At 48.5% G+C, this 25,008-nt stretch overlaps 1 protein-coding gene across 7 annotated transcripts in view; it reads right to left on the bottom strand.

Annotated features, from left to right (window-relative positions):
* fat1a (FAT atypical cadherin 1a) overlaps window positions 1-25,008 on the bottom strand; it is a 75,388-nt gene that overhangs the window by 29,159 nt on the left and 21,221 nt on the right. For 5 of the 7 annotated variants that reach the window (XR_007031308.1, XM_047333677.1, XM_035636456.2 and 2 more), the window contains exons 4-8: window positions 15,251-15,312; window positions 10,983-11,312; window positions 9,793-10,009; window positions 8,609-8,677; window positions 7,125-7,264 (exon numbers count right to left, since the gene is read on the bottom strand). Coding sequence is in view for 6 of the 7 variants with exons in the window: in XM_047333677.1 (XP_047189633.1) it covers window positions 7,125-7,264; window positions 8,609-8,677; window positions 9,793-10,009; window positions 10,983-11,312; window positions 15,251-15,312 (818 nt within the window). In the remaining variant the exon portion in view is untranslated. The remainder of the gene's footprint in view (window positions 1-7,124; window positions 7,265-8,608; window positions 8,678-9,792; window positions 10,010-10,982; window positions 11,313-15,250; window positions 15,313-25,008) is intronic. The other 2 variants (XM_047333679.1, XM_047333681.1) reach the window with 1 other exon arrangement.

The raw sequence follows: 25,008 nt of genomic DNA, 5'->3' as shown, positions 1-25,008 counted from the left end.
AGCCCAGATTAGACACCTGCATACCAGACACCAGGGGGTGATGTCCCGCAAGGAGACGGCCACGGCCGAGCTGTTTGGTGCGGGACGAGTGAAGGGGGCCGTGGGTCACGGACGCTCCCAACCGGTTACCAGCGCCACAGCCAACCAGGATTTTGTCAGATCTCCGGTCAACACAACTGCCTGCACATTATTATTTTTGTTGTTGCCATAATACGGTTTGTTGAGCACTTGCGAGCCTACATCAGAGACAAATATAGACTCAAAGCGACAGCACTGATAACATGTGCAATCTGCTGTGTGCTGCGATGTTGGCAACGCCGCTGAGGCTCACAGATGTCTTCTTGCAGGGGGAGCGCTGGTGCCGCGTGCGGCCTGTCAGCGCCGCGAACTGGCTGTTTGCCGCGCGCGGCAAGTCGCGTGTCCCGCGCCCGCTAATCAGGACGTGCGATGTACGATACATACGCTCTCTCAAATGAGACATTCACCCTGAGAAGAAGAAGAGAAGAAGAAAAAAACGATCCCTGCTGTATCGCCGTCCGCGTTTTCTTTGTTGATTTTTTTTTTTTTTTGCACACACAGATGCACACGCGTGCACCCAGACATGCGTATGCAGACAACGCGTCTCGTGAGTAGCGGGGTCAAGGGGGCTGGGGGTTGATAGAGCTGCTGAGAGGCACCTGGTAAACAGTATCCACGTCTATTCGTAATATACTATTTCATATGGGTTACAAAGCGCACACAAGGCCCCCACGTGCACACAAACTTGCCTTTCCCTTTGCAGGGAAGCTCCACAACACTTCGAAAGGAACCTTGTCCCTAAACATCACAAAGCACACGACACAGCCCGACAAGCAGAGAGGTTTCCGGTGAAGAAGACAACTCTTTGTATAAGGCTTCCTCTGGGAACGGCGGCGAGGAGCAAGATTGGGACTGAGACGCACAGACGTGACAGATGGAGATTACTTAAGAATGAAATGGTGAGACACCAAAGAAAGCTGAACGGGAAATGGTCAAATTCAGCAAACACAGGCTGTGGGTGAAAATGGAAGTATTTGTATTATTCACAAATGAAAAAATGTGGCTGAGAATAAAATGCAAGAAGATAGAGTCTGCTACCATTATTTTCATTATCAATTAATCTGTCGAGTATGAGTTGTTTGGTCCATAAAGCGTCATATTCACAGTCACATTCACCCAAACCCCAAGATATTTAGTTGACTGTCACGGAGGAGCAAAGAAACCAGAAAAATATTCACATTTCATAAGCTGAAATCGTCAAATTTTGCCCCTTTTTTTTTTTATGAAAACTACTTGAACCGATTAATCGATCATCACAATAGTTGGCGATTCGTTTGGTAGTCCATTGATCGGCCAACTGGTTCGGCTCTAAAAGAGTCCATGAAGTCCAGGAGGGGGAAAGATACAACACAATAGTCACCTTTGATCCCCAAGGAGAGAAAAACACGCGAGCGACCGAGGTGAACTTCTGAGTGAGACATAAAGAGAGTCTTTGTGACGAGGGCACGAGATAACGGGAGAGAAAACAGGAGACCAGGAACAGATTGTGCACGGGACAGCTTGAAGTGCTTCTGAGCGGCCAAGGGAGGATGTCGTATAGGTGGAGATGGGGGGGGGGGGCGGCGTCTGGGCCTGCATGATGAGGCTGCCTTCTTGGCGCGGTTCCTAGCTATGAGGTGCCCCGGCAGGAATGCGCCGGCGCCCCTTGTCTCCATCAGCTGATCCTTCCGAGACGCCTTCGCCAGGGCCACAATGGTCGAATGGAAAAGCTCAGAACAGACCGGCCGACTGTTTCCCCAACCCAGACCTCCCACGGAACTGGGTCCCGCAGCCTGATATCACCACCGGAGTCCCAGGAAGGCCGGATTTAAAAGGACCAGAGTGTTGGACTTATGAGGCTCTATTGGCAACAACAACAAAAAATAAAAAAAATGGAAAGCAATGTGTTTTTCTTGCCAGTTTAGAATGAGCCTTTCATATCTGCATGAGGGAAGTGGGTCCTCTTTCATTTCCATGCTGCAGTAGCCCAGAAGAGGGAGGGGAGGGGGGAGCGGGGTATTCACTCCATCTGCAACCTGCAAGCTCGCCTCTAGATGTCACTGTAGCGGCTTTCGGACATGCACTGCAATCAGGACAAATTTACATTAACATTTTCCCGGAAGGGCTTGCATGAGAGAACGCAAATGTTACTCGGGATCATTTTTTCTTCTCCCGCCGGACTGCGGGAAAAAACTTCGAGAAAGCGTGAGAATGCAGCAGGACAATGTGCTGCCCGGTGCCACCCCTCGCCTGAATGTTTGGGAAATTGTCCTTGCTGCTGTCGGACAGTCTCCTGCGGCAAAGAGGTCACCCGCCTAATTCCTGCTAATCAATTCAGATGTTTTTCTTTCACCGCAATTAGAAAATTAAAGATATTAAAAAGTAGGAAAAAGAAAACCAGCTCGAGAGAGAGGTCAAATAGAGCGGCAACTTCTGGACGGCGACAGAGGCTCTTGTGTGCCGTCCCGAGCGGGGACACACGGGAGCTCTCCTTGTCCTCCTGTGCCGAAGCGTAGGAGAGGAAGCCTCGCCTGCCAAGTGGCAGGTTCTGGGCACTGGCACCGGAGCGCTCGAGCGCGTTCCCAAAACAGGATTTACACGGCCCACTGCCCACAGAGGTCCGGCGCTCTTGTTTGCACTTTATTCCACCCAAATATAATCATCGTTGTCATCATCATCATTGTCGTCGTCATCATCCCTGCGCGCCTGGCAGATACACGTGGAGATATCAGACAGCCGGAGGGAGGGAGGGAGTAATCAGAAAGACAGACAAAGAGAAGAGGAAATAGGCGAGCGTGTCGGGCATCAAAGGAACAGACGGGTCCATCTTTGAGCTCTTCGCGAGGCGCCGTGCAGGCGTGTGACCGGGGAGATCTAGTTCGCAGCGCGACTCTGTAGGACACACACACGCGCACACGCGGTCCCAAGAGGCAGCAGATCCACGCTGAATAATGCACGATTCACATTGGACATTCCCTCTTTGTCGTCGCCATGGTGCACGGAGGAGCGTGTGTCGTGGTCACAACGCTCTCGGGTGGAGAAGTTGCCTTGAACAGCAAAAGAAAAAGAGCCAAGTCGGTACATTTCCTTGCGGTTTAAAACAAACCTCTTCCGAACCTCCGCCCCGGCGAGTTACATACCAATGTGACACGTGTTTCACGTCGCAGCGAGTGGTTGTGTTTACACTTTGTTAACCCCCCCCCCCGCGCGCGCGCTAACAGAGCGCATGCTGACAATGCCGGACTATGTTATCGCATAAACAATTCGGTGGCCAAAGCACTCAGACGGCTTTCCTGAAACAACTGTACTCTGTATCCCGGGTCCTCGGGACAGTTGGGGTTTTTCCGGAGCCGACCCACTGGTGGCCGTACGCGGGGCACCAACAATTGCAGGTAATGTGAATGTAAGCGTTAATGTGGGTTTTGTGTTTCTCGTGGAAAAATAATCTGCGATAACAATCACTTCTTCAGCGATGTGCTCATTGCTGGCCAACAAAATGAAGGTAATTGCTATAAACTCCGCGAGGTCCCAGTCGGGCTCTCGGCGTATCCCGGCCAGCTGGCCTACATCACTAGATGTGGTTTATGGAGCATACAAATTCAGTAAATCCCTTCCCCTGACAGAAAACAGCTGACCCACAGTGGTCAGCTGGGTATATAATATCTCACACTCGAGCACCCCCCTCTGTAAGAGAGCCCATCAGTCGCAGCACTAATAATAAATACAAAAAAGGATGTGCACGGTGGAGGTCTGCGAGCCACGAGGAAGGACTCGGCGGTTGTGAGCGACGAGCCCAGTCGCTCTTTGACCTGCTTCTTGTGTGAAAACTCAAGGTTCTACTGTGCGGCGGCGACCCGTCGATCGCACAGCTGAGCTTCCTCTTGCGGTCACAGTTGTCGTCGTTGTCTCATCCTCTGGGAATCCGCAATAAACAATTTGCGGGAACGGTAAAGTTCGAAGGCCGAAAAAATCCACCGGATAATCTCGGTACCTTCGCGGTGAAGGTTGAGTTCCTGCTCGGGTACCGAGGTTATCCGGTTCTATCGCAGGCTGCGAAACAACTCGCGCACCGATGTCCGCACATTTCCCTGAACTTTTTGTGTGTGAGAACTGAAATGTCCAACTCAAACTTTTCCTGAGTCAAAATTTTTTGTTTGTCAACAGGATTGTGAAAATAGTACTAAGCCGATTTGCCTCAACTATTCAATATTGGACCCAGGAATTTTTTCTTTGATCACTTTTACCAAAATGAACATTGTGAGTGAGCCAACCACGACCTACTATCTCACAAACTTGTGTCTGGTGTATTTCAACCTTTAAAACTGGGATATGGAAGAATAATCATTTAGCAGCCGGAATTTCAGGGGGTCAGGGGGTCTGGGCCCCCCATGGACGCTCACCAGATGAACTTACTGACGATCCACAGAAGTAGGAAATTAAGAAAAACTCAATTCTGCCAAATTGTAATATTTTCATATTTATATTTCATCATTCTCAGCGCCCTAGTGAAATGTCCAAGTGAGCCCGTGGGAGAATACAGCAGGAAAGCTCACGGCCGGCGAGTTGCCGGAACATTCAGGTGAAATGTTTTTGTGAACCCATCCGACTCGGACGGTCTCCTGCAGCTCTTCTTCGTATGTCAACGGCCTAACTACAGTTTCATGTCTGAGAACAGCTTAGATCCAATGTCAAGACATCCCTGCATGTGATAACAATTCCAGATGTTTGTCCCTGGAGCGGCCTGCCATGCCAGCCGAGTCATGCAGAAAGCAAACAAACTAAAACTTGTAGTAGTACTTGTGAATTCATTTGGAAAAATCCATTAGGTGATTTAATTTTTATATATATATATATAAATAAATAAGCACTTAATGAAATCGTTGCCTTTAACGTGAGAGGGCTGCTCGTACAGCAGCTCCCACTGAGAATCAAGCCCCACCGATAATTAACCTTTGAATGTGATTAATTTGAGTGAAAATGTCACTGCGTGCTGTACCGCTGAGAGGCTTTTGAAATTGTCTCTTTCCGCGGCCTGGGGAGGACAGAGAGAGAGAGAGAGAGAGAGAGAGAGAGAGTGGGAAAATCGTGGCGGAAAAAAAAAGCAGGTACGCTGCGGTCGTTTTTTAAGGTTCTGCACTAAACTGAAGTACTCGCTGCTTCTGCGGATGAGCTGCGGAAAGAAAGACGCCAGCGCAGGCGGCGGCTTCATCCGAGGCTCAGTGGAGCACAGCAGCCAGATGATGAAAGGCTTTATTCATACAGAGCGACAACAAATAGATTCCTTTCCCCGGCGACAGTTCTCTGAAGCCCCCCCCCCCTTTCGAGGACAAAGGACGGAACATTTTCAACGGCCCTCATGGCCGATATGACCCGAAAACTACCGCGCGCGAATGTTTCGAAAATCCACCCGGACAGGGCGTGAACGTGTTGACGGGAGCTGGGGGGCTTTTAAAAAAGGCAGTTGGGCTTTGGATTCAAAATATATATGCACATGGGATTCATTTTGAGGATTAAATGCATTTTTGGTAGGTATGATATCATATTTGAATGAAGAGAAAAACAGAAACTTCCTGTCAATAAATGGGATTTGCATAAATCCCACTTAATACGTATTCATTGTCGATGGCCTTGTCCAGGCCATCGGGGGCCCATGTGTCTTTTGGATCCATAATCTCTCTGCCTTCTGGGGTTTTTTTTAGAAGGTTTTTAGAAGTAGCTTTCTAATCTTCATCAAAACGGCTCACAAAAGGGGATCATATGGTTTACAGGACTCAAAGCTTTCTGCTGCATTCGGGTTACGGTCGATCTGTCGCACAGTTGACTTCCGTTTGTCCGTTCAGAAAAGACGGACAGAAAATCCGTTCCCCTCTCGGAGAAAGAAACAAAGGAAGAGGAGGCTCGCAGGTTCAGCGAGAGACACACAGCGGCGGAGGGAGGAGCGGAGGGAGCTCAAGAATGCACACTTGAAAAAAAAAAAAAAGGAAAAGAAAAGAGAAAAAAAGACAGACTGGCTAGACGGCACCATCATCAAAGCGGCCTCGCATCAGGAATGAGACAATGGAAGATTCCTGGAGCTCAACGCTGAACGGAGATGGGGGAGAACGGACGAGGTGGAACTCTAACTAATTTATCTTAGTTTGAAAATTAAAAAAAAAATGAAAAATTCTTTCTTTCTTCAGTGTATATACTAATCTGTTTTTTGTGTTTTTTAGAAACCTCTTTCATGTCTGGAACAATCTATAGCCAGGACGTGAGCTAAGCATGAAGCGTAAAAAAAGACCAACACCTGTACAGGCTGGTTGTTGCCTGTAAGGTTGCCCGGCAACCGGAGGCCACTCCAGGAAGTCACCGCACCGCGCCCCAAAAACCCCTAGCACATAACTTGTAACTTTTATACTTTAGAATTGAACAGGTGAAATAAACATGATGATCGAATGGTTGATTTCACCACATTGGGAGCAAAAGCTAGGCTAGCCGTTTCCGCCCGTTTCCGGTCGTTATGCTAAGCTAAACTAGCTGGTCGTAGCCTTCGGGGGTCTTCTCATCAAACTCTCGCAGAGAAAGCAAACAAACATATTTTCCAAAATACAAAACTACATTTTTTCAATCAAAATTAGCCGTCTCCCTATCTGGTTGATTTAAACGTGGCGATAAAACAGCAACATTTTTTGGGGGTAAAACACGCCGTAAAATCACAACCCACAGGCAGCACCAGACAAAGGCACTGTCACTGTCATACCATATGCCATATTATTGCATTATCTATTTCTTTATTTCAAGAGTTTATTTTATAGTTAGAAGTCAGGTCATGTAAGAGTGTAATGACACTCAGACCTAGACGGGGGCCATTTCTCTTGGCCGGTCGAGAGCAATGATGGCTTCGCAAACGTAAATACATCCCGGCGACACTACGGCAGTCTGGACACCGCTTCACTCGTTACTCTTCCATCCCCCCCCCCCCCCCCCCGCCCCCGCCCCCGCCCCGGATATTTTCCTCACACGGAGGAAAACAGAGCCATGGCAACTGCCTCATCAGCTTCCAACCGCTTCATTAGCGTTTCAATTACCTGAGTGCTGACAGTTCGTGTCCCGTCCGTGGCTTCCACCGTCAGGTTGTAATTTGATTTCTGCTCGGCGTCCAGGGGCCGCGCCACAATCAGGGTGCCGCTGGCCTTGCCCACGTCAAAGCGGCTGTCATAATTACCACCTGCGGGGGGGGGGGGAAATTGTGTTCAAACAACAGGGAAGGACAAAAGATTAGTGACAATTTTTGGCGTTTAGTTGCGAGTAACCAAGCCATCTTCATGTGTACAGCACCTTTCACATACATACGGCGGAGAATTAGGGCATAAGAGAAAAATTAAGAAGAAAGTCGAAATGTGGAGGATAAAGTTGAAACACTACTCGGAGAATCAAGTCCAAAGTTGGGACCCGGAAGCACTTTTCAGCAGCACCAGACAACAGGATGTTGATGTTTTGCTGGCTGCCAACCGAGTTGTAAAAGTTGCGATATTATTATTGACAGCTGAATCTGGAACGACGGGTGTTTGCACATGAACGTCAACGTGTGTCCCGACACGATAACGTTCTATTGCAAAAAAACAACCCTTACTGAAGTTTGAGAGGCGCGCGGTTACCGGAGCTAGCGTAGCTCCGCTAACGAACTGGTACCACAACACGGTCGATTAGGGCTATTTCGGAATTTCATCTCGATTTTTCACGACATTTCCACTTTATTCTCGACTTTTCCACTTTATTTTCAACATTTCCACTTTACTCTCGACATATCGACTTCAGTCTCGTCATTTCCACTTTAATCTCGACATTTCCAATACGTTCTCAAAATGCCAAATGAATTTAAAATATCTTGCCCCTCATTGTTATTTTTCTCGTGCCTGGCCCTTAATACTCTTCCGTAAGTCACAAAGTACATCACAAGGATAAAATAAAACAATGCCCTTGTGAAGCAAGTTGCGCGCATGTACCAGGCAAGGTTACTAAACAGCAGTGCTGAGGTGGACACACACAAACATCTATTTGTCTGCTGTGCTGACGTTTTAGATAATAATGAACACATACATTCATGTTGATGTCAACTATCATCATAGATTTGCTCTTTATATAAAAATGATACACACATAATAGCTATTTACACAATTAACCCTAACAGCAACAGGGTGTGTACATAAATGCAAGGAGGTGAATGCATAACAACATAATGTACACTGTATGACGTTATTCTAAACTCGAAAAGATAAAACATACGAGAGAGAGAGAGAGAGAGAGAGAGAGAGAGAGGATGTAAAACAGAGCTGTGATTCACACAAGGTAAGGAGAGGAGGATTTTCCTGGGCACTCAAGAATCAGGTTAATCTGAATCAGGTCACGGGGCTTTACAGGGGGAACAATGTCGCACAACAATGGTGACACAACATCAATGCGGGTGACACGACACCATTCGACCACGGCCAACACAAGGCAGCGCCGACAGACACACAGTGGGTGGATCTCTTAATACGGCGCAGCACTATTAGGAGATCCCAGCAGCTACCTTCTGCTGTACAGTTGTGGTCACAAGCCATCTGAAGGATGTAAAACATCTCAGTATCCTCTATGCCGTCTTTCCAACAATCCGACCAAACAGAACATTCCAGAGAAAGGGGGAAAGCGGTAGCGGAGCGCAGGGCGGAGACAAGAGAAGAAAAAGAGAGCGCGTCAGTCAAGACATTGATTAGGGGGGAAGGACGGGCTGGGGCGAGGGGAGAAGAGGCAAGCACTTATTTTGTTTTTCGTCAATTCAAGTCAATTCAAGTCTCCTCATGCACATTTCGCCTAGAACGACTAAAAGAACACATTCACTGTCACCACTGCTTTGCACTGGCAAGCTGGGATAATATTTCACTGTGTTTGACCTATTGATCCACGATACAATTCGGTCTAAATCTCAACCACACAGGCAAACTTAATGCAGAAGTAGGAACATTTTCAGACCGGTCAGTAAAACAGAGCTTGTAGTGTCTTCATTTTATTTGTGTTTAGCAAAATTAAGAACTTGAGGTTGCCAAAAAAAAAAAACCTACGTAAGACTAAGACTTAATAAATGTAAATACATTCAACCACATGATTTTAGCTGCTCCTCTATTAATCTAGTTAGGTTTAGCTGAATATATGTTTTTTTTCCCGCAGTCAAGATTCAATTTATCTTAAGTCTAATTTATTTATGTTAAAACAAGAAACTCAATTACAGAGAAGTTGATTAATCACAATGGATACTTTCTTAAATACAGATTACTGCTAGGGGAAAAACAGAAATTAAATTTGGTTTAAGGTTTATTTTAGGCTAGCATTGGCTTTCTTGCAAGCTTAAACTTTATATGTTGTTATTAGAAAAAAAGCAAAGTCATACACTTACATTATTATAATTTTTAAAGCAAAGTTTAACTTTGGGCCTTGTAAGGTAGCAAAATGACATAGGAGTAAACTGACTGCTCACTGCAATGACAAACAATTTTAATTCTTATTATCCGATAATACACATTTGTCGTCTAAATTATTGTTCGATTTGTTCCCATATTTCCCAGCCATGTCACACACAAACGCTATGTTAGTCCTCCAGTGTGAGAGGTTTCTCTACCTGAAAAAGCGTCTCTATTATGACACAGAGCATTTCTTCAGTCCGCATGCACACACACACACACACACAGGGACAAGGGGCGCGTGCGACGGAGGCAGTACCTGTGATTTCGAACCACACGGGAACATCCGAGGACTCTGTGGCGACGACGCCCACCATGTGCGCCACGGGGTCGCTTTCCATCACCGAGAAGGTGAAGGGGGACTCCTCGAAGAGCAGGGGGGCCGCGTCGGCCGGCACCTCCGGTTTGGGAATCCACTCGATGTGCAGGCGACAAGTGGAGGATTTCTGAGGACGTCCGTTATCGACGGCTTTAATCTGAGAGAGAGAGAGGGGCAGAGAATGTTACACTAGCCGATCCTCTGCCTGGAGTCAACTCGGGTGCTTAGTTATGCAGTTTGATGGTTAATGCTCGCAGATAACATACGGCCGTGGACCCCATTAAAGTTTAAACTCAGAGGAGGCGTGAACAGGAGCGCTGATTTGTGGCACAACTCCACAGAACGGCTCGTGTTCCAAATCGTAAAAAGGCATTTCCGTCCCCTGAGCCGTCCACATGGCAAGAAAGAGCCCAGGATAACAAAACAGCTTTTGTGCGCCGTTCCTTTGTGATTCCGTCTTTTGTCAGGACGTCCATTACTGTATACTGCGGTGAGCAGGGTCTTCCAGCAGCACTCGGTTTACAACTTTCAGAGACACCCACCCGGATGAAACCGCTTCAGGCATCACCCGCTAAAATGTATCGCGACAGTTGTCTCTGGCGACTGAAATAACCTGTAGCCCGGAGGTATGTTCTTTGCTTCGGTGCGTCACAGGACGAAGGTTGACGCGGATTTTCACGCAACCCCACGCGGTCCACCCGACCGGTGGGGTTGCAGTTCACGTTCATGTCTTTCCGTCTGTGGTATGCAATGTGTGCAGAGAAAACGCTGAGCAAATTTGAGAAAAGTTACGGAGCGAGTGCCAAAGTTGTCTCTTGACGACTGAAGGTACTACACCAACGGAGTCATGGCAACTGAAAACACAAAACAAAAGCAGACACAAATCTTTGAAATTCAATTTTGGTTCAACACTGTTGGCCTGTGTTTTGGAACATGAGGAAACCTGTTTGAGCAAATTTTCTTGTGGACCAAGTAGCGTTTGGTCTCCCGTACGCAGATGTTCTTACTGCATTTTAAACCCAAACACAGGACACACAGGGGGTCGGAATGTGGGAGGACGGGGGAGAGCCAGGTGTTGTAAAGTTTTACTGCTCAGTGAGAGACTATCGCGCCGAGGTCATTACACTTACTGTAAGAATGTCGTATTCTCCCGCAGAGGAGAACTTCTTGGACGACACCACGCCGGTCTTGGGCTCGATGAAGAACTTGCCATGTTCGTCTCCCTCCTCGATGCTGTAGGAGATCTCGGCGTTGGGCCCGTCGTCGCGGTCCGACGCGATGACCCGGTAGACCGGGTCCCTCCTCATGGCCCGCTCCTTCTCGGGCCTCTCCCGCTCGGGAAGCCGGATCTTGTAGATCTTCTCCAGGAACAGCGGGCGGTTGTCGTTCTCGTCGAGGACCTGGACGATGACGCGCACGGTGGTGGATTTGGCGGGAACGCCGTGGTCGGTGATGGTGACCTGAGGGGGGAAAGAATGAAGGCGTCAGACCAAGCGAGGACAGAGCTACTTTACTATCACTGAACATTACATAAAACCACCGTGGGAATCTGTAAAGATCAAGAATCTCCATCCTTCCAAAGCTTAAAATGAATCAAGCCACCAGAGAGAGATCCAATTTTTAATTAGCTGCACCTCTTCGTCCTGTTCTCAGCAGCTGTGTCAAACTTGCAAAAAAAAGGGCCTGTGTGCACTCTGCTAATAAACATCAAAACTTTCTGCCCTCGACTGAAGGATGCTTTTATCCCAGAAGGCCTCAGTATGAAAGGACAGTGTCGCGCAACTGCATCATTAACGGAGCCTCACTTTCAGTCTTGACATCACATGTGACCGGTGGCTTGCTGCCGCTGCCGCCGCTCTTTCAATTTGCACCACGATTAACACGCCGCCGCGACTTTGGACTTTTTTTCAGCGCACGGTTTGAAGAGTTTAGTCAAAAGCACGGAGCCGCACGCTGACCCAAACAAACACCGTCTTCAGATGGTTCCGTGGGAGGCTGCGCGTCCGAGCCGCGCCGCAGTCAAAAAAAAAACATCTGCTAATTGCTTCACTCAGACACAGGCAGCAGTTCGGAGCCATGCACACCATTCGGTGCCATAGTTTCAATTACTGAAATAATGTGCCATTGTTTCTCCTCGCAGTGTCTGCAGCTGCCCGCGCTGTTCGCATGAGCAGAAGTCATTAGACGGGATGACGAGGGACCACGAACGTGGTGGAAGTGTCTCTCGGGAGAGAGTGCGTCCGTGCCCCGTCCTGTGCTCCGCAATGAGGATTTTCCGCTGGTTTCTGATGAGTTTCTCGGCCTCGTATAGGCAGATACACAGCCTGATATCACTTATTATAGACAATACGCTGGAAAAAGAACTGAAGTACTTAAAAAAAAAAAAAAGTCAAATAACTTGGCCGCCATGCCTGTGTGTGTGTGTGTGTGTGTGTGTGTGTGTGTGCGCGCGCTACAGCTATGCAGCTATCTGTAACCATATGCCTCTTTTGGACCACTTTTCATCAAATGCCATCCATCCATCGTCTACCGCTTTATCCATGTAAGGGTCACGGGGGGGGGGGGGGGGGGGGGGGGGGGGGGGTCGCCAGCCTATCGCAGGGCCACATACAGAGACGGACAAACATTCACCCTCACATTCACACCTACGGTCAATTCAGAGTCTCCAACGAACCGAACCTCATTCTGCATGTCTCTGGACTGTGGGAGGAAGCCGGAGAACCCGGAGAGAACCCACGCACACACGGGGAGAACATGCAAACTCCACACAGAAAGGCCCTGGTTGGTTTGCACCGGGACTCGAACCCAGAACCTTCTCACCACCGCGCCGCCCTCATCAAATGCCTTTGTTTGATAATCGGGCAGACTGCACAAAAGGCAGAGACGAGTTTGACGAGAGGGATTGTGTCTCGGCGCAGCACTGCTGAGGAACGGAGACCAGCGTCACTGCTTGCGGAACCTTTTGGCTTCATCCGACCGACCATATGCGAGTAGTGTTGGTTTTAATGCATTCGGCGTTAATTGAAATAAACTGGGAATCGGGATAAACTGTGCATGATTTTTAACGAGTAGGCGGCCATGAAAGTTCAAATGGCCCTTTTGTTTATTGTGCGCTTGCTGTAATATTGGGGGGATTTAACTAAAGCTGAAGTTCCACACCAGCTGTTTAAATAATGCTCAACTTATGTAGCACCGTTCAATGTGCAGTAATTACAAACAGAAACACCGCATTGCATCCTCATGAGAACATTGTGTTTTCAAATGCACACCACTGGTTTTTGATCCACCGTCAGTCCTCGCAGTTCTTCAGCTGGGATGGAAAGTCAAGCAAAGGGATGCCTGAAGGGGCCTTTTAGTTCCTCCAGTAGTTTACCTCCTGTCGCTGCACTGGGTGCAGCGACAGGCTCCAGACAACAGATGTGAACAGATCCTTCACCTCCGCTTTTTCCATCGAGTCCACAGCATGTGCCGACATGTCCCACTTTTGCTATTTACGCACCCCCCTGTCCTCCCCTCCCCTCCTTCCTGGGACGGAGGCCTCTCATCCTGCCGCTAGAGCCCACACGGACCACCAGCCTTTTCTCAAAACTCCCCCACAGCCCCTCTCTCTCTCTCTCTCTCGCTCTCGCTCTCTCTCTCTCTCTATCACAGGCACACGACGACTACCAACCCCCCACCCGTTTCATCATGAAAGCCGAAGCCCCCCCCCCTCCACCTCCTCTTGGCATTTGGTGCAAACAATGCTGACACAGCCCCCCACCCTAATTGCAATCCACATGTTCCACATGGCCCCACATGTTTTGTTGCTTCTTCTGCAACGAGCTCGTAGAACAAAAACTTCCTGACGCGACCTGGGACTGGGATTTGGTTTGCTCTGCCACGCGCGCCCACGTACGTATTCTCTCGGAGTCATGATTACAAGCTTTAATCAGCGGCGCCGAGGAAACGCCGAGGTGTTGGGGGGTCTCAACTGTAGGGGTTGGGGGGCCTGTGCTGTTTTATGAACGAGGAGCCCAATAAAGCACTTCCTGTTTGGATTCCCCGACAACCAGTGACCAAAAAAACACAAACACTTCTCAAGTTGCCATAGTTACACATCTCTCTCGAGGCTGCGTTCGCTCCAGCCACTTTTCTACCTATTTAGGTTGAATGTTAATTAACTTCAATGATCCTCCAGCTCTTAAATACAATACAAACAAATGTGCGAGAGAAACTTTTTAAGTAGTTATTATTTTTCCTGGAAAATTGCATTTCTTTGTGCACTTGAATTACAGTGTCCGATTAATCATTGTAAGCCTCAGTAACAGACACTACATAGGAAAGCCGGTGTATTAGCGCGGGGAGAATAGGGGGTGTTGGATTTGGCGTGACATTAAAGTGTAACAAGGTTCGAGCGGAGTGCTTAATGTGGTTATTTTAAAGTCTGTCTGGAGGCCTTTTTGTCAAATGAGACAAATGAACAACATTCATGAGCGGCGCTGAGGTGGGAGTGTTTCTTTTCTCTCCAAGACTTTGCATCAGACGCTAATTCCGAGCCAGTAATTCAACAGCTTTCGGCCACATGTCGGAGGTAGCAATTCTACGTCTGCAGCAAACCACGAGATGGGGGGGGGGTGCGCCTTCGGGGGTTTGCATGGGAACCTTTTTCTGACCCTGACATCCAATAGTCAAACTAAGACAAAGATTTGATTGTGTTTTGGTTTTGGTTTTTTTTGCTTTTTCTTACAGATTTGTTTCATTCATCAGCTATATATTTCCCTCCGGGAATCTAGTCTTCCCTTATTCCCCCGCTTTCTTCCCTATGATTTACCCGCAGCCCTGTGATTAAATTAAAGCGGAGCGACGCACAATCACAGGACGAAACACAACACGACGCCCGGCACCATATGCACCGCTGTTGCACGTCGCCCGGCGTTCGCTGAACTGGGCAAACTCTAACGGCGACTAAGAGTCGTCCGACCCGCTCCCCGTCGGCACCGGAAACACAATTAAAACACCTATTATCCGCCGGGAGTTCTGCGGCGAGCGGGCGGGGGAGGGGGGGGGCTGTGCACAGCCGAGCTCAATTAAAGCCCACAAGTTTAGACATTGACCCTGTTGGTTTGACAGCAGTTTCCTGTCCCAGCTTGCTCCGTCCCCGAGACGGAACAGTGGGACAGAACAAAGGCGCAGTCTTCCACCTCTCCCTCCGACCTCATCCGGAAATCACTACAGGTAGAAATTATTTTCCGTTGGCAACGTTTGGCACTCTGCCACAGCGAAAAAAAGGGAAGGAAAAAAAAGTTCAGAGACAAGAGAAATCAGAAAACGCTAAAAGTTGACCTTTAGGGCGTCTGATAAAGAAAGAATCCCATGAAACCATCTTGATCTGGAAGTCGACCAAACATATTGAGCTCACCTCAAGAATGTGCTCGTCCTGCTGTTCTCGGTCCAGTTTCCTTGACGTAGTTGTAACCAGACCTGTGGGAGACAAACAATAAAATTAACTGTTACGGACATAATATTAATCATATGCAGCAAAAAAAAAAAAACGTGTCACTTAGTTTTGCATCGCTTTGCTTTATATCGGGATAAAAATTAAACTATCTCTGAAAATGATACAACAGCCAATCAGGGCCATTGTGGGTAAAAAAAAAAAAAAAAAAAAAAGGGTTCCAGCGGAGGGGTGAGGAAAAGAAGAAAGCCCACACAGACACACACAGAAACAATGTGTGCTTTTCACAAAACTCCTCCCACTCACTGTTGGGTGACATAAAGAGAGCTCGGCTGGTTATCTCATCAGTCACCCATGAGTTAAGGCCGCGCAGCTGGGGGAGAGCCGTCCCCGCGGGGCCCCCCCCCGCTCCCGGTCAATCTCGCTGCCAGACGAGACCACCGCGTGAAATATCACAACGGTCTGCAAATAGTGGCCAAACGGCGACGACACTCTGCTTTCGGTTCCTCCGGCAAGCTGACTAAATAGACGGCCAGTCGGAAATCCCCCGCAGTCCCGAGCGCGTTTTGAAACAGATTCGCTGAAAAGGAAACTCCGAAAAGCTCCTGCTGATTTGCTTTAGTGTTTCAATGGGTCTTTTTTGAGCTCTGTCCCTCATCTACTGTAGTGTTGGATGTCGGGTGTAATCAATCACACAGAGAGGACTTTGATACGCCATGGCTTAAAAAAAACCCCCACTAAAAATGAAAACGACCCGAGTTCCTTGGCTTATCTCAATCAAAGTCACAAACAAGGGACGGGGAGGATAGTGCCTCAGAGCGACGTACACGACACGCAGCGTTCCTGTTCTCACTCCCGGCGTAATTGCGACTTTGCGGAGACACTGAGTGTAGACACGCCAGCTCCGACCGCACCGGAGCAGACTGCTCGCCACACTGCGCCTGATTAGCATTAGGCAAAAGGATTTCCGAAACCCACACCGATCAATGGCACACATGCCTGCAACAGGAATAGCAGGCCACAACTTACAGGGCCTGAAATAGCCCTCCCCTCCCTCAGCACTGCAATTGCGGCATACAAGTGAGCCACTTAGCGCTCTGCCTCACTTTTTTATCATCTCCTACCGAGGCTTTATTTAATCTTCACAGTGAGCTGCCTAGATAAAGGTCCACTAATATTTGACATAGAAAATGAAAGAAGGACCAAGCATTTCCTGAACGCTTCCCGCCTTGTTTTGCCCAACAAGGTTGCTTACTGATGGGCAACGAATCAAATGTTAAAGGAGACACGTTATGCTCATTTTCAGGTTCTTAATTTAAATTTGCGTTATGACTTGAAAAGGTTTACATGCACCAATGTACAGAAAAATAATCCAGTTTCCTCGTTCGGTCCATTCTCGTGCAGCTCCTGTTTTTAAGCTCTGTCTCAAACGCTTGGTTTGAGCGCCTGTCTCTTTAAAGCCCCTCCCTCCCAATGCAGCCCAGTCGGCTCTGATTGGTCAACCGCTTGCAGTGCATGTAGGAAGTGTCTTTTGCCTTTTCATGATATCATGATGTTATTATAAGGAAAAAGGGAAAAACTGAGCAAGTGTAATATGTCTCCTTTAATTTAGGTTTGTTCCTCAGTGATATTTCATGTAACACAAAGGGAAAACTCGCCACATCTAATCACTTAGTAGAAAAAGGTGTTTCTACACTTACAACTAATCAAACTTATTAAATTTACACGACCTACAGGAGTTGCTCTTTTGCCACGTTCCACACGGCGTCTGCTAAAAAAGTTAGCGGGGGCGGGGGCGTGGGCGACATGAGCGAGCGAGCTGGAGATTATCACCATCAAAGCTAATAGTTCTGCTGTGTCACATTATTATAGCGCACACTGACTAATTATTCATGCGCTTTAGCAAAGGCTGGAGCTGATGGATGATAATGTACTTAAGCTCCCCAGTGCGTTAGGTAACTCTCCTCGCTGAACATGCATAATAGAGCAGAATACAGATGACAACATTAACCGGATGGAGCCTCGATCTCCGATTTATAATTCCTCTGAAAATCAGCTGCGAGTTCAAAGCTGAGTGTCATAAAAAAGGCTTGCACTGTAAACTGTAAACTATCTGTACAGCAGAGGAATAGCATGGCGCCAAATGGCCTCCATCCCAATCCCACTGTGGAGAACAGAAATGTGGTTTTTAGTCCTGCTTTGTATGGAGAGTCATTTTTTTCACAAACATCATTTCCACCTTGATGCTGCAACAACGCCGGAGGATGAGTTAATGACATGGGACAGGACAATTCTGTTGGCCTTATGTTTCTGGGCACGCATGCTTCTTCACTATATTTGGTTTGGAGTGTAATTTTTCAATAAATTAGCAACGTCACATCCAGTTGTAAGTAGGGGTGGGAAATGTTTTGTGGGCTGAAGCTCAAAAACCGAGAAGTTGTGGTCCCTATTTCAACGTGGTTTACCTTGCCGAGACTGAAACAAGGAAAGAAAGAGGAAACGGCTGATGTTCTCAGCAGGCCTCCGGACGAGATCAGACTCAGATTTCGTGAACTATCCCTGCTGAAATTTCAGCGTCACGAGCGATACAAGATGTTTGGTAAGGACTCCCTTCCAGATACAGTTGTGCCCTTGGCGGGCTGCTGACCTTCTCTCACGCCAGGGTGGCGACGATTCCCGCCAACGCGTGTATTTCTCGAATGCAGCAAACAATCCCGTCATTTAAAGAATTGAATCCTTCAGTTTGTCTCCGGTTCCCGTTTGCAGGCACAGAAAGTGTTTCTCCAGTGGCGTACTGAGTAGTCCTATAGGCTGTCCCTAATCAGTACTTTCATCATCAATTCATGTTCTTATATATTATTTTTCCGAAAGCGTGATATGACGTCTTCAAATCCAATCACAAATCAATGTACGACTAAATAAGACAAAGAAAAGCATCACCTCTTACATTAGGTGTGTTTTGCATTCATCTCTAATAAAATGACTCTAAACAATCAAAGTAGTTGGCGATTAAACTGAGCGATCTAATCTCTAATTATTTCAGCGAAAGCTGTTGTCAGACATGAAGTCAAATTGGGTTTTTTGTTTTTTTGGTCAAGTTTGCTTCTCAAATATGAGGTCCGATGATCAGATGCGTTCACACAACAGCAGGAATTGTATTTTCCTGCCGTATTCTCACATGGGCTCACTCGCAGAACAACTTCTGGTAATTTTACTAGAGGACTAGCGGGGAGAATTCTGCACAACATTCGCATTGCAGGAAAATGTCCAGACGTCGGCGCGTGTCAGAGAACTGCTTAAATGGTGCGAGGCATGCACACATGGTGAAACTGGACCACGAGCTCAATTTTAGTCCTCTCGCATCTTGAATATTTGAAGCGTTTTTAGAATCTGAAGCATGAAACAAACACCTTCTCGAAGATGCAGAGACTTCCGAGGTGAGACTCACACATGACACTGAAATGGAAAGAACTATGTTGCGCCGACTGGACGAGTGGAAGTTATTTTGATGCACGAGACATGTGGATTGAACTGCCTTTGTTTGCCTCTGTTCCATTTCGGTCCCGACGTGCTGCCAGAGCTCCGACCACAGGACTTTCCTCCTCCCACCCCAGTGTCCAAGCGTTGACGAAACTTTCAGAGAAGCAACTTGCGCCCCCCCCCCCCCCCCCCCCCCCCCCCCCAAAAAAAACAATCTGAATTTGCAAAAACTCAAATCTATTCAAACCCTTCATGCGAGGCTACATGCTCGCCAGGAACAGTCCTTTTATGGCATTACTGTCCAGGTCGATGAAGGTGCATAACTCAGTGTCTCTACCCAAAGGTTAAGTTACTGTAAAATGATTGGTTGGTGAGCCAGAGCTCACCAATGAAGTCGGCACTTTTAGCCCACAGCTTTTGTCTCTCACACACACACACACACACACACACACACACACACACACACACACACACACACACACACACACACACACACACACACACACACACACACACACACACACACACACACACACACACACACACACACACACACACACACACACACACACACACACACACACAGAAGCCATCCTTAGGCGTGGGCTGAGCTGGGCCAACAGTAATTATAGCCATGCTGTTTTGAGAGGGGGAGAAAAACAACAGCAGAGCAGCAGTGGCACTCTCAAGCATGTCCTTGAGCGCTGCAACCGCTGCTCCAAAATGGAGGCCGGGGGGGGGGGGGGGGGGGGGGGGGGGGGGGGGGGGAGTTCAAGAGTCCAGGACATTGTTGGGCTTATTCATACCCGAGCACTGCTCCGGAGTGGCGCGCACACATTTAACGTGACACACATTGAGCCGTGTGACTCCCAGACAACCGGGGGAATGCACCGGGTGTCCGTCGTGGTTTGACTTGCCGTGCAATTTTGGAGTTCCTTTTCAAGAAAAAACAACATAGTTTTAAAATTGGGCATTTTTTCTCTTGAGTGAGGAAAATGTGCAACATTTCTTATACTGCAGCCACATGTTCAACCCCCAAACAACCATGGCGATATTCTATTCTCCGCTGCTCCAGACTAAAACGACGCGGCGAGCGTTAACCGTTTCCGCCGCCCGCGGTGCCGCCGACGCTGACACGCGCAAACTTGCGGGACTCCGACATCCAAAGGCCTGTGGGAGTTTAAGCGGGGATTGCCACTTCAAAGTCCCTGCCTTCGAAACAAGAGCCTCCGGAAACGCTGCCCAACACGAGCCATTGGCTGTTCCCTTTTACTCAGAGGGAGTCGAGCCGTGCTCGGGACAGTGTGGCCCAATGAATATCCCGTTCTACCCAAGAATGTCAAATGCGACAAAGAGATGCCATATAAGCCGAGGCAAACACATTCAAACGCACTTAAGATCTTTGTTTACATTGGGTTTGAGATATCTCAGCACCTCACAGCTGCGAGGCTTATTTGTGATCTGAAAAGACACCGACGTCATGGAAGAGCTGGGGCTATGGGGGATTCAGGGTCCCAAGTGCTTGTGAAAGTAAGTGCTGTGTAAATGGATGGGCTGTTAGGGAAGCAGCTGAGGTGCAATGATGCCCTACTGGTAGTTTTGGCCAGTGAAAATATGTATCTGGGGAGGCATTTATGAAAGCGCGGCATTACAGAGATATCAAAACATGTTGGGAGCGCTGCTCCTCAGTGTGTAGTCGAAGGCGCTATTACATGAGCGGGAGTCTGTTTTAATGATGGTTTTTTTTTTGTTCTCCCTCTTAGAACTTGGGCGATTTCAGACTGGCAGTTTGGCGTCTGTCAAATTCGCAGATACGTGAAACCAAAGTCCTGTTGTCGTGCCCCGTCTCACGAACAAATCTGCAAAGCCAATTAGACTGTTCGCCGCCTGCCAATCAAATGCTCTCCGATGAGAGTTAAAATGATCTGAGAGGGGGGGTGGGGGGGGGGGGGGGGGGGGGGGGGGGGGGGGGGTAATGACAGAGTACTGGGAAGGCAGATAATTAATACAAAACTCGCATTAAAAGACTCTTCATGAATTATTTTTGTTTGGTAATTAAGTCTTTCAGCAAATGTTGGTTTTTTTCTTTCTTGGATCAACGTTGTGGATAGAGATTTCGTCTGTTAGAAAGGCCTGGGCGGTGACAACGGCATTGAAAACTGGTGACTTGGACAGCTTCACGTTCCCTTTCAGTAGCTACATGAAATGATGCTCGAAAAAAATGCTCGGGGGGTGGGGGGGGGGGAACTGAAAATAAGAAACAAGGCTGTGTGACCGACTAACGGTGGCATGTTCACGTCTAGAGCTGCAACAGTCCATAAATCGAGAAAATAATCGACAGATTAATCAATTGTGAAAATAAATCGCTCGTTTCAGCCCAATTCACGTCTCACCCATTGGTTTTGCCAACTGCCTTTTTGAGGCCTCTAGTTTGGCAATACGACCAGAGCCGTCTTAGTCCAGTGCGCGCTCACCTACGCCTATAACCATGCACCCATTGGAAGGGACGAGCTGTCAATCACGCTGTGACCAAATGAACTAGGGGACTAAAGCCAACGACCTACTTAGGACGACGCTGAACCACATCCACCACATACAAGTGCTCCCTTCCAAGTTTGGACGTAGAGTAGTTTATTGTACATACTTACTAGTACTTCTACATCCAAAGTGCTAACTTGGTGTGGTTCACTTCAGCAAGAAGAGAACATCCTATTCACATTTTGATGTACACCAACAAGAACCTGGTTCGCTGAACCGATTAGGGAGCGTCGGAGCACTTCCACGCCAACTCTCGCGAGGGAAATTAAAAATGAAAGCACCGCACGCACAGTGCGTTCATTGTGCAAAACACGTTTCATCTGCTCGGCTGTCTGTAGCGCACGTGGGCCTTGGTTCACCTCACTCAACCCCCTCGCGACCGTCCGTGACAGCGAGGCCGCCGCATCTCCCGGGCGCGGACAGACGAGTCAATACAGCCGCCTTGTCCGCAGTTTGTGTAAACACGGCCCTTTACAAACCACGACCAGAAAAACCAACCGGTCCAAAGGGCTTCATTGAAAGGTGTCCCCTGATCTGCGTTGTTGAAACCGACCGTTGTCGCGCTTCACGTATCACTTCCGTCCTCCTCGACTGTTAGGGCCGTGAGGTCGGTCGCCTGGCACTGAATGGTTTTGCATTTCCACATGAATCTGTCCACCTTCACTCCGCGCTGAAATGACCTCCTGTGAAGTGTTGAAGTGTGAATATATCGCTGACGGCATCTTCCTGTTGGGGGGGAATGTCGGGCAAAGTTTGACGGGTCAATTTTCTTCGATTCGATGTTGGCACACCCGCGGGCGACAGGACGCGAGGCGCGACGCGAGGCCGTCGGAAGAGAAAGCGAGGGTGAATGTCCCACGCTGAAGAAGAGATCATGCCACAAGGGGTCCCAGGTCGGAACAATCCAAGCCAACCAGGCCCACGCGCCCATATGTAGTTTTTTTTAAGAGGACAAAGGGCAATTTTTCATTTCCACGTTTTCCTCTCACAATCGTTTTGGTTTTGTTTTTTCTTGAGAGCTGCGACAATTGTTCAGCCCCCGAATCACCGGAAACATCAAGTGGCTGTTGGAAGTATCCATTTCCTATCTCACTTCCCCCGACAGTCGTTGGGGTTTCCGCAGATAACACCAGTGTGTGAGTGTTTTTCTGTCTTTAACAGGAAAAGGATAAGTTGCCATGAGCGCCGCGAGAAGGGGATGATTCACAGCTGCGGACCCCAGGGGCTGTTTCCCCCCTGTACCTTCTAATTTAACCTCGGCACGACAAAAGCACATGGGGGGGAAAAAAAAAAAGAAACCTGTCGAAGGTATGAGCGATCGCCAAAGCGTGGCATTCCTTCTCCATTACCGACGGTGAGCCTGTGGCTACGGGCTGCGGAAGAAAAAAATAGGATGGGCTGAAATTGTCCGGTACGCTGTAAAAAGAATTAAAGTTGGGTGTATCGTTCTTCCGTCGGGTTTAACCGCTGGAATGAGAGCTGCCATTACGGGGCGAACACAATCAGGTCCAGACAGCCGTATCCTGTCAAAGGCAGGCTCTCGTCCGTTGCAACGAGGCCGCCGTCTGGTGACGAATACCGATAGGCATCATTATTACAGGGTGGAGTCTTCGACGGGCTTGAGGTGTTCCGAGCACAAATCTCCCGTGTCAGGTCGACCTGGACTAATGATGATTTGCTCTCAAAAAATTATTTAAAAGTCAACAGACAACACTGGGGACATTGTAGGAGCTTTATTAAGCGTTAATACTAAGTATAGAACAGGTATGGGGGGGGGGGGTGCAGCAGGAAGTAGATTCACGAGCATTCAGTGAGATAAGATGGGTCATAGATCGTGGTCTCGACGTGATCTTTGCTCCGGCTCAATCCTCGGCCAATAAATTAAAAAAAAACTTCCTGTGAGTGTGTGTGCGAGCGCGTGTGTGTGTGTGTGTGTGTGTGTGTGTGTGTGTGTGTGTGTGTGTGATACTACATGGTTCTGCTTAGTTTCCCCTTTCCCAACACATGCATGCTCTGGCGTAAGAGCGCTGTGCAAAGTCCACTAAGCCATAGCACAGAGAGAGAGAGAGAGAGAGAGAGAGAGAGATTCACTGGGTAATGAACACAGCTCTCTCTCTCTCTCTCTCTCTCTCTCTCTCTCAACAGAAAAAGGTGGGTAACTCATGAACGCGCTCAGAGGGACGAACGGCTACTTTGCAAAGAGAGACTATAAAACTAGACAGCGAGCGCGCCGGCCGCCTCTGGAGCCGCACGTGCGGACAAAACCCCATGCTTCTCTGAATTCACACCGTAAGAAATAGACGACCCCTTTGATTATCACCGCGGCGCAAAACCCAAGGGGACATTTTACACGGCACAGCGGCGCATCCGTCTCGTGTCCTGCTGTGACCTGTTGACGCCTGGAACAACTGTGCGCGCGCGCGCGCGCGCGCGCGCGCGCGTGCGTGTGTGTGTGTGTGTGTGTGTGTGTGTGTGTGTGTGTGTGTGTGTGTGTGTGTGTGTGTGTGTGTGTGTGCGGGCGGGCCGAGTGCTGTGCCACCCAGCAACTGAGCGCTGGTTCCCCTTTTTTAAAATGTCTTGAATAGCAATATCCATATCCGCTGATTAACAACACATAATTCACGCGGCACAGGGTTTCACCTCACACCGCTCGACCCTTCACAAACCAAGGTTTTGCCAAGCCGTTGCCGTTGCCGTGCCGAGGTCTCTGGCACCGGCCCTCGTCTGCGAGAGGTTCTCCGGGAGCGAGGCGAGCTGGCCTTGCACTTTAATGACAAACTCTAAAGTGGGAACAGCCAAAACAGCGGAGGCTTGTTTACTTGGCCGAAATAATGGAGGCCTGAGTCTTTCATCCTGGGCTTCGCAGAGCGAGGGGGGAAAATAAAAAAAAAAACCCCAGCGCCACCCAAGGCGTCGGAGCAGAGCCTCCGTGGGTGTTGGAACCTTGACGGGCGACTTGGAAAGCAGCACGAGGCCGGAGCCCGCGACGGAGGCCTGACTCCTCGGCTCGGAACACACGCCTACCGGGCTCCAGAGGAACCCGCACGCAAAACACAGGCCTCGGCGTCCCTTTTTTTTTTCCCTTTTCCCACCCCTGTGCGGAGCTTTGTAGGGACGCCAAGACGGGGCCCCCGATGCTTCCAGTGCAATTTTAGAACGTGTAATTACAGAGACTCGCATGTTGTAAATTTAAACATTTCTCAAAAAACCTGCAATATGCGGGCGGGCGGGCGTCGCATTGAGTTGATAAACGTGCGGCGATATCAGGCCTGTTTTGCTCTCGGGGTGACGTCGGCGAAATATCATTTGTAATAATTCCTAATCCTTTAGCTATGAACGTTGCTGCCTTTTTTTAACTGGCCGTCTTCATGAAATCGCGTTTTTTCTCTTGTACTCAGCTCCGCTTAGCGTCGCCACCCCCCCCCCCCCCCCAACCCACCCACTTCTCTACCTCCATTTGCTGCCACAATCTTCAAAACAAAGAGGAAAAAGGACAAAGAGAAAGAGAACAAAAAAAAAACAACAAAGCATCGGAGCAGTGATTTAATGAAGTTTTCTTTGTCCAAACCACTCTGTCGTACCTGACACGAGGGGCTCTGGTGTCCCACTGATAAAACTTTGAACATGCTTTGATATGCATGGATGAGTCTTCTTCGTCCTCGTGCTTCAGTGTCCTCTGTGCTATCAGCTTTTTTTTTTCTTCC

Source organism: Scophthalmus maximus, chromosome 8, assembly GCF_022379125.1.
Source record: "Scophthalmus maximus strain ysfricsl-2021 chromosome 8, ASM2237912v1, whole genome shotgun sequence".
Classification (NCBI taxonomy): domain Eukaryota; kingdom Metazoa; phylum Chordata; class Actinopteri; order Pleuronectiformes; family Scophthalmidae; genus Scophthalmus; species Scophthalmus maximus.
This window is presented reverse-complemented; position numbering and strand designations above follow the sequence as displayed.